The following is a 12,500-nucleotide window of genomic DNA, read 5'->3' as shown; positions in this document are numbered from 1 at the left end:
GTCATGACAAACACTTTGCTGCCTTTCGCTAAAGCCATAGACTAAGACAGCCTCACGGTAGCATTATGAAAATACGGATATTCTGCGAGTATACGCACCCCTTACAACTTTGGAACACACCCCGTCTCCAAATCTCTCTATTTCTGGTTGTGGTTTGACCCCTGTCTCTTTGTTCCTTCTGGGCAGTGTTTATATCCCATACCATTATCTGTCTGAGGACCCAGGAAACAAAAGCAGATGCTCTTGTTGGTAGTTTATAGGAACTGCTGCTATTTTAGGGTGGGGGCCTTTACCAGATATCATCTGGGCAGGAGATATGAAGGCACTGCAAGGCACACGCCTGATCTTAGGGAAGGTTTGCATGCTGTCATTGCAAATGTACGGAATGTCTATAAGGGAGAAGAGACAAGAGAAGGCATCAGGCAGTCATCACCAGCCTGCCACACCCTTCCTTCTTCAGCCTCAAACCCAAAGCTCCTCAAATGCCCCAACTAATTTTTGACCCAACCTTCACTGTTGGACGTTGTAAGCTCTTCCCTAAAATAGCAACCACCCAATCACCAATCCAGTGCTGGAGTTAGAATCTATTTTTTCCTTGGGCTTCCAGAGGTCAGAGGCTGTGCTCATTTAGATTTTGGGTCATTCCCCACAGCTTCCCAAGTGCCATAGATACCTAAAATTCAGGTCCTTCATCTAGAGCAACCTTTGTTCTATCTCCAGCAGTGGGCAATATAAGATGCTGTTCCCCCGGCAAGAGAGGACCAGGATGCCACTGTACGGATGCAGCCACCCCTTATCTTGAGGCTAGAACATGTTGGTCTTTTCTCACCCCAGTGATTGATAAAAAAGACTCTCAGTAGTCTCACTCGATAGGCCAGGACACAGCCCTTGGGGATGGTTACAGCCTTGTTGTTGTTCAAGGATCCCTAGAATTACACAAGGAGATTCTGTGAATTATCTGAGAACCATTAGGAGGAGGGTCAGGATTCAAGTACACGGCTAGGTCTGACAGTGTTTGAGGACACAAGCAGTAGGAAAGCCTTCAGAAGGATCTCTAGTTGTCTCTCTCTGTGCTCTGAACTTATGGCCCTTGAAGCCTTCCCATTCATCTCTCTCTCTCTCTCTCTCTCTCCCTCTCCCTCTCCCTCTCTCTCTCTCTCTCTCTACCTATCTATCATCTATCTATGTACATATATATGTACATATATATGAATATATCTATGCATTCATTTATTTATTTTATGTATATGAGTATACTATCGCAGTCTTTAGACCCACCAGAATGGGATTAGATCCCATTATAGATGGTTGTGAGCCACCATGTGGTTGCTGAGAATTGAACTCAGGACCTCTGGAAGAGCAGTTAGTGCTCTTAACCACTGAGCCATCTCTCCAGCCCCCTTCCCATTCATTTCTAGTGATCACCCCCTGCTTCTGGACTTGACAGCAGAGGAACTAGACAGACCTGCTCTAGCACCTGCCTGTGGATCATCCTGCCCCACATCCCAGGTTCCTCCTTCTTCCACATCAGCTCCCTCATTCTTATCTCATTGGGGAAGTCTTTCCCTGGACCCAATCCCATACCTTTCCTCTTGAACATACTCACTAGATGTATGTATAGATTATAAGAGATGCACTTATTTCTACTGGGCTTTACCTGGGTGACTCATCTATAAGTAAGGACATTCTGAAAGCAGGAAACTGCCCTCTTCCTGGGATCTTACCAGGTAGCCCAGACTGACCTTGAACCCGTGACTCTCCTGCCTCTGCCTTCAGAGAGCTGGAATTACTAGTGTGTACCACCATACCAGAGAGGAGAGCAGGGCAGGGGTGAGGACAAATCCTGTATCACTGAACTTGCTCTGTGTTGTCTGTGGCCTATGGAGACCTGGCCTGCTGGGTACCACTGAGCAAAGGACAGTGTGTGTGGTCTGTCTCTCTCCATCTCTGTGTCTATCTCTATCTGTGTCTGTGTATAGCAAACCTGTAGTCCCAGTAGGGCAAAGCTGGGGAGAGAGAAGATGGCATTTGCGTTGACAGTTTGCTCCAGAGTGACTTCCTGCTTGGCTTCTACCGCCTCCATCACCACATACAGGTTCTTCTCATGATTCCGCATCTCCTTCAGGAATGAGTGGTCTGCTGACAGTTTCCTAAGGAAGACACCACCCTCAGCATTTCTTCACCAAGGCCACCTCTGTGCTTTGTATTATTTTATTTTTGAGACAAGGTTCCCGCTGTACAGCCGTGGCTGTCATGTGTAGACCAGGCTGGCATTGAACTCACAGAGATCCACTTGTCTTTGTCTCTCAAGCACTGGGACTAAAGGCATGTGCCACTATGCCCCTCTGTGTCTGCTTTTTTAATCTGTCAATCCTAGACAGTACGGGGCCAGGGAAGGAATGAGGGCTCAGATCAGCCACAGTGCGAACTCAGTCTTGTGCTTCCTGGCAGGGCAGCAGCTTTGAGTCTGAGTTGCCTCATCTATAAAGCAGAGATGATGCCAACTATTTCCCAGGATGCTGAGATAAACTGTGGCAACAGCTGGAGGCTCATCACCTGGCATCTCCACTTCCTCCTCCACTTGCCTCAATATGAAAACATGTCTCTGTCCTCACAGAATGTGCTTTTGTTCCTGAGTTCTCCCTCAAAACCCTACCCTATTTCTCTCCTTCACCTATTGCAAACATCTCAAAGAGTGAACCATACTCACGGTCTGAGTCTTCATCACCCCATCGGAATCTCACGCTGCTGAAATCACAGTGACCACCCACTCACTAAACTGGGTGACGCCCCCTTAACGTGGACCACACTGGATCTTCTCTCCTTCCGTGCCTTCCTGTCTTATCTTGGCTTCCAATTGCATGAACTACTCTCAGTTTTTTAGAAATTGACAAATAGATTTCCAAAGTGGTTGTACAAGTTTATACTCCCACCTTTCCCTAAATCCTTGTGAGCATGTGCTATCTCATGGGGTTTGATCTTAGACATCCTGATAGGTACAGGATGGAACTACAGAAAGGTTTTGACTGACTTTTCACTGATGACTAAAGACTCAAATATTTCCTTAAGTACTTCTCTGCTCTTCTAGATTCCCTTGCTGAGAGTTCTCAGTTTAGCTCTGAACCCCATTTTTAGATTATATCGTTTTGGGTATTAACGCCTAACTTCTTGGTTTCTTTGTAAACTCAGTGCATTAGCCCTCTGTCAGATGTAGGTTGGTGAAGATACTTTCCAATCTGTACACTGCCTTTTTGTCCTATTGACAGCATTCTTTACCTTAGAGAAACTTTTACTTTCATGAAGTTCCATTTATCAGATATTGATCCTGTCAGCCCCTCAGTCCTGTCCTCTCACCTCTCCTTCTTCAGGTTCTCCAGAGCCGAGGGAGCCACGCTGAGCGTCTGCACCTCCAGTGTGCTGCTTTGTGACAGACCCGCAGTCCCCTTTACCTTCAGTGCCTTTGGCACTTCCACATCTCCATCTACGTGGACATCCAGCATATTCTTAAAGCTAAAGTTGCCACTGTCTGTCGGATCTGTGGGAGGGAAAAGACAGAAGAAGCTGAGTTGGGAGGTACCCCAACTCATCAGCACCCCCAGAGAGAACTTGGAGACCCCTAACCATATCAGAGAGAAGAGCTTGAGGATCTTCCTTGTGGTCAGGATGGCTGGCCCTAGCCCCACAGCATCCTTCAGAGCCCAGCTCTGGGTGAGAGGCTGACCTGAGGGGGAGCTGCCCGGCTCCAGCAAATCCAGGAGAGTGTGGTTGGTGCGCACATAGCGGGCTCCCCAGAACAGTGTGCTCTTCCTCTTCCTCAGCACCAGGCAAAAGGGACGAAAGTGTTTGAAGTCGATGAGGCTGTCTAGGGGTATCAGATCTCCTCGAGGGTTCAGCTGTCTAGCCAGGGCCCGGGTGACATTCTCAAACATAGTCATTGTCTCTGTGGAGAAGGAGATGGACAATGTTCAGGCAGCCACTTGGATCGTCAAGACCTGGTAAGGACTTTGTAAAGAGGTTGTCACCAGGCTTCACTCCTAGAGTAGAGGGGAGACAATTAGAGATGCCTGGATGTTGGACCTGGAAGGAGCCCAAGGGTTCCTTCTTTTGTGATGGACAATCCTGAACTCTGGAGTTCACAAGGCTGACACAAGATGCCAGCTTCTCCCTTTGCCAAGGGCTCTTTTCTCATTCCATGTTCATTTCTTCACAGAACAGAGCCCAGGTAGAGTCTGTCATCAGCAAGGGAAGTGAAGTGTCCTGTCACACTAAGGGACAGTTGAAACTAGGACCTGTGGACACTAGGGAAAGAAGCAACCACACTGGGCCCAGGAGCCTGGGCAGTCAGAGCAGAGCAGCTTCCCCAGTTGCCCTTTCCTTGACAAGGCTACACTTGGTTGTACCCTACACTTCCCTCCCACCCACCTCCTAGCAACATGGTTATAAGTGGGCCAGTTTCCCAGTTCCTCTCTCTTAGTTACTTATTTGTCTTTGTTGGTGGATTACAACCATCCATAATGAGGTCTGACGCCCTCTTCAGCTGTGTCTGAAGATAGCTACAGTGTACTTCCATATAATGAATAAATAAATCTTTATGCTGTAAGCAAGCAGGGCTGGAGAAAGAAGAAAAAAAAAAAAAAAAGGAAGAGGAGGAAGAGGAGGAGGAAGAAAAAGTTTCAATGCAAGTCGCCAGCTCACCCCTTTACTCTTTTGGACATTTTGGCGACTCTGCTTGGATTCCCAAGGCACCTTGTATATCAACTTCTGAAACACCTGCTAATTCATCTTGTTACCATCTGTTAACCTGACTGCTTTGCCTACTTATCTGTGACTTCCCAGAGTGCAGAAAATGGGCCTTAGTCACCTCTACAGCATCAACACCAGATCCCATGTCTGGCAGAAAGAAGGATAGAGTGAGCATGGTCCTGGGAGACACACTGTGAGGAGAGGGACCAAGAGGATGTGGGCCCTGCAAGCACCACAAGTTTGGCATCTTTGGTCTCTGTCTTTGAAGTCGAGGTATCATACCTGGGCATCCAGGAAACACACTCACATATTCCTGGTGGGTGGAAGAGGTCAGACACATCAGCTAGCCTCCATGGGCCTCACCTTTCTGTAGTACTTGACAGAGGCAGGGAAACAGGAGGAGCACACACAGATGACGGGCCATCCTGCCATCTACAATATACTTTCCAGCCCTTGTTCCTGGAACGGTTGCAATGGCCCAAGTCCCTCCAGGGACAAACTGAGTGTACTTAGATGCCACATTCACTCCAGTAGTGACCCGTGTGACAAGCTCAAAGGCCTGGACACAGTCCCGAGGAGAAAAATTCACAGAAACTTAGTCTCCTGGAACCGTGACATCCCATAGCACATATGCTCCAATTTTGTCCTTGCGTTAGTCTGAGTATGGATCTGTCTGCTTTCTTTCAGTATTGTTTTATTATTGTAGTCTCCAAGTAACATCTTGTCAAATATCAAACTTGCAAAATTAAACTTTGCTTCCTGGCCTTCACCAATGCTCTAGGTAGTCCTTGAGCCGACTCTGGGCTTGGAATTCAGTAAGGATGTCACCTATTCAGTGAAATTCAAAATTGCCTCTAGTATTGTAAGAGAGATAGTGCAAGAAATCAGGCATTACTATCTACTACATAGAGTTAGAAATCTCAGGGCAAGCTTAGCAAAGTAAGTTTAGAATTTTTTTTTTCTTGTTTTTGTTTTTGAGACAGGGTTTCTCTGTGTAGCCCTGGCTGTCCTGGAACCCACTCAGTAGACCAGGCTGGCCTCAAATTCAGAAATCCACCTGCCTCTGCCTCCCAAGTGCTGGGATTAAAGACATGTGCCACCAGGCCGGGCAATTTTAGAATTCTTATTATAGTTATGTGTGGCAGACTACATTACTTATTAGTAGAAAGTCCCACAAAATCACTAAGAATAACAGCCAAGCTACTCCCATATGCAAGAATTTATAATTATCCAGGAGGAAGGAAGGTTGTGGTCTAAGAAGGAACTAGAGTAAATTCTTAGAAGGATAGATAGCTGAGTTACACCCATACACAGGAATTTACAATGGCCTATGGGGAAGGTGGACTATACAATAGACTAGAATAGGAACTATGGCAAGGGCACGAAGCCCTTGCTCCTGACTTCTAAGATTAAGCAGACCTTAGGTGGAGCTGCTTTTGATCCCAGTTGTTAACATTGAATTTTATCCCAATTGGTTCCTGTTAGCTTTTTGTATGTATTCCTCTGTTTAGAGTAAAAGTCACTTATAAGACTGGTTCTTGCTTTGAGACAAATTACATCCAGATACAGCACTCCCTTGTGTCTGTGTCTGTTTGTCACCCCTTTCTTGCCAACTCCTTGCCCACCTGTCCAGAACCTTAATTTCTCCCACGGATTGAGGGGGGGCCAACGTAGGCTGAACCCCGGCACCTAGAAGTACCTACCCTTCATCAGAGAGGAACTCAAAGGTTGCCACTCTTCTCTCTGAGGCCTACTATGAGTCCTACCCCCAGTGAAATCCAAGAGGACTTTATGGCCATGATAAAGGATAAGAAATCCCATGCCCATTTGTCCCCAACCTTCCCTTGGCTCCCCAAAATGTCCTCATGCCTTCTCAGATGTCATTGATCTTACCAGGGAAGGGCGATGCTAGGTACTGTCCACAGCAGGTTTTTGGTGAGGAATCAGAGCTCTTTCAGTCTATAGGTTGAGGAAATGACTGACTGTCCCTTACCAGGACTGGATGCTTTATGCGTCCATCAAGGCTGGGATGTAGACTCCCACAGACCCCACCTCTCTCCATGATCTCACTCCTTTTTGTTCCAGGAGATCAGCATCAACCTGTTAGAAGTGCCCCACCTCAGGCCCTGGCCCCTGNCCTGCTAAGAGATGAGGGGGTGAGTAGGGAGTTTCCAGGCAATTATCTGTGTCCCTGGAGCTGAAACAGAAAGAAGTAGACTCTGAAAGTTTGCTTGTGCACTTTGGGGAACAAAGGAGGCAGTGGGAATTGGTGGTGTGTGTGTGTGTGTGTGTGTGTGTGTGTGTGTGTGTGTGTATGTGTGTGTGTGTGTACTCAGGCATGCATGTGAATGCTGTGAATATGTACAGGAGTGATACGGGGTGGATCACTGCTCTGGTGTCATTGTGGCCCATCTGAAAGCGAATGCAATTCATCTGAGACCTTGTGGAAATGATAAGTGATAAGAGATCCTCTCTATGCTCAGGGAATACAGGCAGCAAAGGAGCTGAAAATCTGCCCTTCAACTTTGTATGCATCAGCCTGCTGATTCTTACCTCTCTCTATGTGTATGTGAGCATTGGCTACACATGCATAGCTTGGTACCAGTATACACAGAAGTTTGAGGAGGCAGGATAGAGTGAGCTCAAATGACCTTCTGTAGCTGCCAGGGGCCATGGGTTACTGGGATCCTGAAAGGAAAGATGGGGTTTAGATGGGAAAGGTGGCAAGAAATATAACGAGACCAAGATAAGTTTCTGATGAAGGCACAAAGTTTACTTAAGAGTCTGAGCTTATAAAACAGATGGGAGAAGCATCCCTCCCCCCTGCCACCATGACAGGTCTCCTTGCCTTCTCAGCATCACGTCAAGAAGACAGGTTCAGCCTCTCAGAAGGTAGAGGCGTTTTGGAGGAAACTGCAAATGTGGTAGGACAATAGACTTTACCTAGGTTGGAAGACTCCACCCTAGGTGGTCTAGCAACTGTGGCAAACGAGGTCTGGGCCACACTGCTGGGTGGAGGGCACAATTCCTCCCTTTTTATTTATTAAAAATTAGATGGACTGAGTCATAAAATTTACTTATGCTCCTTGGTCCTGCCTGGGAATTATGGTGGCTGGAGGCCATGCCTGTCTTAGGACTGAATCTAATTGGATGTTTTTCTGACCCATCTAAGAAAACACTTGCAGCTTGTTTGTATTTATTTGCCCAATCATGGCCTTTCAGTGTTTATTATGAGCAAACACGGCCTCTTGGCACATGCCTCTGTCTTAGGTTGAAAGAAGCCATAGACCAGTGGCCCATCTTTGGCTGCTGGCCTTCATTGCACACATTTTCCCCAATCAGACCAAAGCCACAGAATGGAGTCAATGCATTTCTTCATAGCGATGAATCACTGCCATATCTGAGCTTTGCTGAAGGCGAGCCTGTAAGGAGGTAACAGACCTGCTTGAAATACAAAGTCCAAAGTTGAAGGGAACGGGGATTAGGTTTGTCTGTGGGGATGTTGCAGGCACTCAATTCAGTTGCAAATTAACAATGATCAGACATAAGTATGGACTTCCCGAGTGGGGGAGGTGGCTTTGAGAATCAACAAAAAAGCCTGTTCCTTCTCATATAAATAGTGGAGGCTATGCTCCAAGTTAACTCTGCTGGCTGATAAAGATTTTTAGCTAACTTCATAATAGGAATCTCCAATATTGGATTTATTTATTGACCAGTCCTTGATAGAGTCAGAATAATTGGCCACATTAAAGGAAATAGAAGAGTCATCATAACTCCTCCTTTTGACTAATTTTTCTAAGTCAGTTTCCACAGTCCCTAATGTTCTCTGTCCCATAAGGTTAAAAAGTTTGAAGCAAGGCAGCTTTTCTAATCTGGAACACAGGCAAGCAAATGTGGGTCAAGAACATATGCCCAATACAACTTTCCTGTCACATAGTCAGGGCACTCAGTAAGCTCACAGGTTAGCATTATCCTTTTCTGTCAGGATGTCACAGCAATCAAGCTGGCAGCTAGCAAGCTCCTGCTGATAGAAAATTAAAATTCAAGGTCCATGACTCATGTGGCTTGCTAGTTAGGAGGGCTTTTTGGGATTAGAGCAAAGAACAAAGGCTGTAAAGTCATCCCAGGAACCAACTAGCCATAAAGATAGGGAAGACATACAAGAATGTCTGGACTGGCCCGGCGCCTCCCTATCTTCTGCCCTTCTGACCTAAGTTAAATGTTAACCAGATGCTCTGCTGTTACCTCGATCTGCATGTACAGTCTGCTGGTGTTTAAATAAACCAATCATGTGAAACCTTGCCAATTCCTCCCTGCTGATGTTTAAGTGAACCAGTCATGTGAAACCACGCCAATTCCTCCCTCAGGAACCCTTTTCTGTAAAAACCCCTAGCTTTCAAGCCTCATGGTCGAATCCACTGTCTCCTGTGTGAGATAAGTTTCGACCTGGAGCTCTGCCATTAAACTACCTCATGTATTTACATCAAGACGGTCTTTTTGTGATTCTTTGGGTACACACTGAATCCGGAATTGAGTGGGGGTTTCCCCCCTAGGTTCTTTCATTTGGAGGTCCCACCGAGATCTGCGTGACACTCAGGAACCCCAAAAGACCCCTTGGGGGTAAGTTTGTTTGTGTGAGTCTTACATGTTGTCTGTTGTTTAAGTGTGGCACCACTGAATTTGTGTCTTGGTTTTACAGTTCTGGGATCATGGCTTCTAGTCCCACCCCGTGGGTTCAAGTCCCACCTGTGTTTCCAGTTCTGGTATTCTGTATTCTGGCATCTGCCACCGTGGACCGTAAGGACCCAGTAGCCACGGGAGTGAGACGTCCAGAAGGCCCCACAAGCTGCGACCCTGGAAGACGGACGTTCTGAGGGTGACCCTGAAAGAAATACCCAGGGTGAGGGACAGTCAAGAAGGACTGATTGTCATCTGGCAGAGTGAGGAAGATAAGGTGTTTTTTCTACCAGAAAGGGAGTGGAAGCAGAGTCCCCCCCACCCCCACCCCCCGTCAGAAGTAGTGTTTGGCTGGTTCTACAAGTCCAGGCGTGGATGAGTGTGCTTGGACATACTGGTGTCCTCTGTCTCTGCTGCTGTTTTGTTTTTGTTTGTGGTTTTCGTTATGGGAAAGACTGTGTCTACCCCTTTATCTTCGACTAAGGACTATTGGACTGACATTAGGGCAAGAGGACAGAATCTATCAGTGATAGTTCAAAAGAAACCTTGGTTGACTTTCTGTTCCTCAGAATGGCCTGCCTTTGGAGTAGGCTGGCCGGCTGAGGGGATGTTTGACCTTCCCACCATTAGGGCCGTAAAGGCCATTGTCTTTCAGGAAGGACCAGGATTGCATCCCTCTGTGGGTTTGGCCGTTTCTCCCACCCTTACACCCGGGCACTAGGATCCTGGCTGTCCAAGAGAGTGCTGTGAATGGGACACAGAAGTCACAGCCTAAAGAAGATGGCAAGTGCCGCACCCCACCGGCACTCACCCCTAAGATCTACCCAGAAATAGAGGAACCCCCTGAGTGGCCCGATTCCCAGCCTCCACCCTACCTTCAAGTTCCCTGACCCCCAGCTCCCTCAGCCCTGCTCCAGGCCCCGGCCTCAGGGACCGGGGGAGGAGGTCCCTCAGTAGGAACAAGGAGCCGGCGGGGAGCCACCCCTGAGGGTCCAGCTGATTCAACCATAGGGCTCCCCCTCAGGGCTGTTGGGGCTCCTCCTGCCGACCAGAAAGGTCTACAACTTCTGCAGTATTGGCCCTTTGCCTCCTCTGATCTCTATAACTGGAAAGTCAATCACCCCCTCCCCCTCAGAAAATCCTGCAGGGCTCACAGGGCTGATAGACTCTCTGATGTATTCCCACCAGCCTACCTGGGACGATTGCCAGCAGCTCCTGCAGACACTGTTTACCACCGAGGAGAGGGAGAGAATTCTCCTTGATGCTCGGAAGAATGTCTGAGATGAGACCGGATGGCCAGTCCAGACCCCAGTCGAGATAGATGAAGGATTTCCCCTGACCCCTCCCCCAGTGGGATTATAACACAGCACAAGGTAGGGAACAGCTGTCCAATTATCGTTGGGCTCTAGTGGCAGGTCTTAGGGGCACTGCATGCAGGCCCACCAATTTGGCTAAGGTAAGGGAAATTATGCAGGGGGCAACTGAGCCTCCCTTAGTCTTTTTAGAAAGACTCATGGAAGCTTATAGGAGATATACCCCATTTGACCCTACGTCTGAGGGGCAGCGGGCCTCAGTGATTATGGCCTTCATCGGTCAATCAGCTCCTGATATTAGGAAAAAGTTAGAGCAGATTGAGGGGTTACAGGATTACACTATAAGGGATGTAGTTAGAGAGGCTGAGAAAGTGTGTCACAAGAGAGAGACGGAAGATGAAAAGCAAGGAAGGGAGAAGAAAAAGAGGAGAGAAGATGAGGATAGGAGAGACAAAAGGCAGGAGAAAGTTTTGACTCAGATTCTGGCCGCCAGAGCAGACAAAAGAAGAGGTAGGGCTAGGTAGCCAGGGGACCTGAGAGATAAAAAATGGCAGGGACCAAGGAGACCCGGAAGAGATAAACCACACCCAGGAAAAGACCAATGTGCATACTGCAAGGATATAGGCCATTGGGCTCATGAATGCCCTAAGAGGAAACAGGTAACACAAGTACTGTCCCTTGGAGAAGATGAAGATTAGGGGAGACAGGGCTTGGCCTCCCTCCCCCAAGCCTAGGGTAACATTAGAAGTGGAGGGGACCCCTGTCAATTTCCTGGTTGACACAAGCTCGGAATTTTCAGTGCTTAAGACACCACTAGGCCAAGTAAGAAAAAAAATGAAAAAACATTAGTCATTGGGGCCACAGGACAGAAATCGTACCTGTGGACCACGTCCCGGACAGTGGACCTAGGACGGAACCAAGTGACTCATTCATTCCTGGTCATTCTGGAGTGTCCCATGCTCCTATTGTGAAGAGACTTATTAACCAAATTGAAAGCACAAATTACCTTCGCCTCTCCCAGACCAAAGGTATCTTGGGGAGTAGAGACACCTCAGACCTTAGCACTGTCTTTACAATTAGGAGAGGATTATTGGATCTATCAGGACAAATTAAAATCCCCTCAGGGGCTACAGGACTGGTTTACTCGATTTCCTCAAGCATGGGCCAAAACAGGGGTTATGGCGAGGCAGGTCCTTCTGGTGGTGATTTAGCTCAAGTCCGGGGCTACATCCATTGGGGTCCGACAATACCCCATGGGAAGAGAAGCTCAGGAGGGTATACACCCCCACATCACCAGACTGCTCCAACAAGGGATCCTAGTCCCCTGCAAGTCTCCTTGGAATATCCCCCTACTCCCAGTAAAGAAACTGGAGATGAACGACTACCAACCTGGACAGGACCTCAGAGAGGTAAACAAAAGAGTCCAGGACATCTACCCCACAGTGCCCAATCCTTATAGCCTGCTCAGCACACTACCACCTGAGTGAACCTGGTACACAGTTCTAGATCTTAAAGATGCCTTCTTCTGTCTGAGGTTACACCCCAATAGTCAACCCCTGTTTGCCTTTGAATGGCGAGATCCAGAAAGTGGAAAGACTGGACAGCTCACATGGACGAGGCTACCCCAGGGATTCAAAAATTCACCCACTTTGTTTGATGAGGCCTTGCACTGAGACCTTGCCTCTTTTCGAGCCAACAATCCCCAGGTGACCCTTGTACAGTACGTTGATGACCTTCTGATAGCTGCAGGAATGGGTGAAGAGTGCA

General features: G+C 47.7%; 1 protein-coding gene across 1 annotated transcript in view; it reads right to left on the bottom strand.

Annotated features, from left to right (window-relative positions):
* The window catches only part of LOC110304556 (gasdermin-A3), a 7,553-nt gene extending 3,618 nt beyond the window's left edge, over nucleotides 1-3,935 (bottom strand). The window contains exons 1-5 of the mRNA XM_021175953.1: nucleotides 3,722-3,935; nucleotides 3,355-3,535; nucleotides 1,985-2,150; nucleotides 830-926; nucleotides 294-389 (exon numbers count right to left, since the gene is read on the bottom strand). Of these exons, the coding sequence (XP_021031612.1) occupies nucleotides 294-389; nucleotides 830-926; nucleotides 1,985-2,150; nucleotides 3,355-3,535; nucleotides 3,722-3,935 (754 nt within the window). The remainder of the gene's footprint in view (nucleotides 1-293; nucleotides 390-829; nucleotides 927-1,984; nucleotides 2,151-3,354; nucleotides 3,536-3,721) is intronic.
* Between the last annotated feature and the right edge of the window lie 8,565 nt (nucleotides 3,936-12,500).

The sequence above is a fragment of the Mus caroli genome, chromosome 11 (genome assembly GCF_900094665.2).
Source record: "Mus caroli chromosome 11, CAROLI_EIJ_v1.1, whole genome shotgun sequence".
NCBI classification, from domain to species: Eukaryota; Metazoa; Chordata; class Mammalia; order Rodentia; family Muridae; genus Mus; species Mus caroli.
The sequence above is the reverse complement of the archived record's forward strand: the minus strand, read 5'-3'. Positions and strand labels throughout refer to the sequence as shown.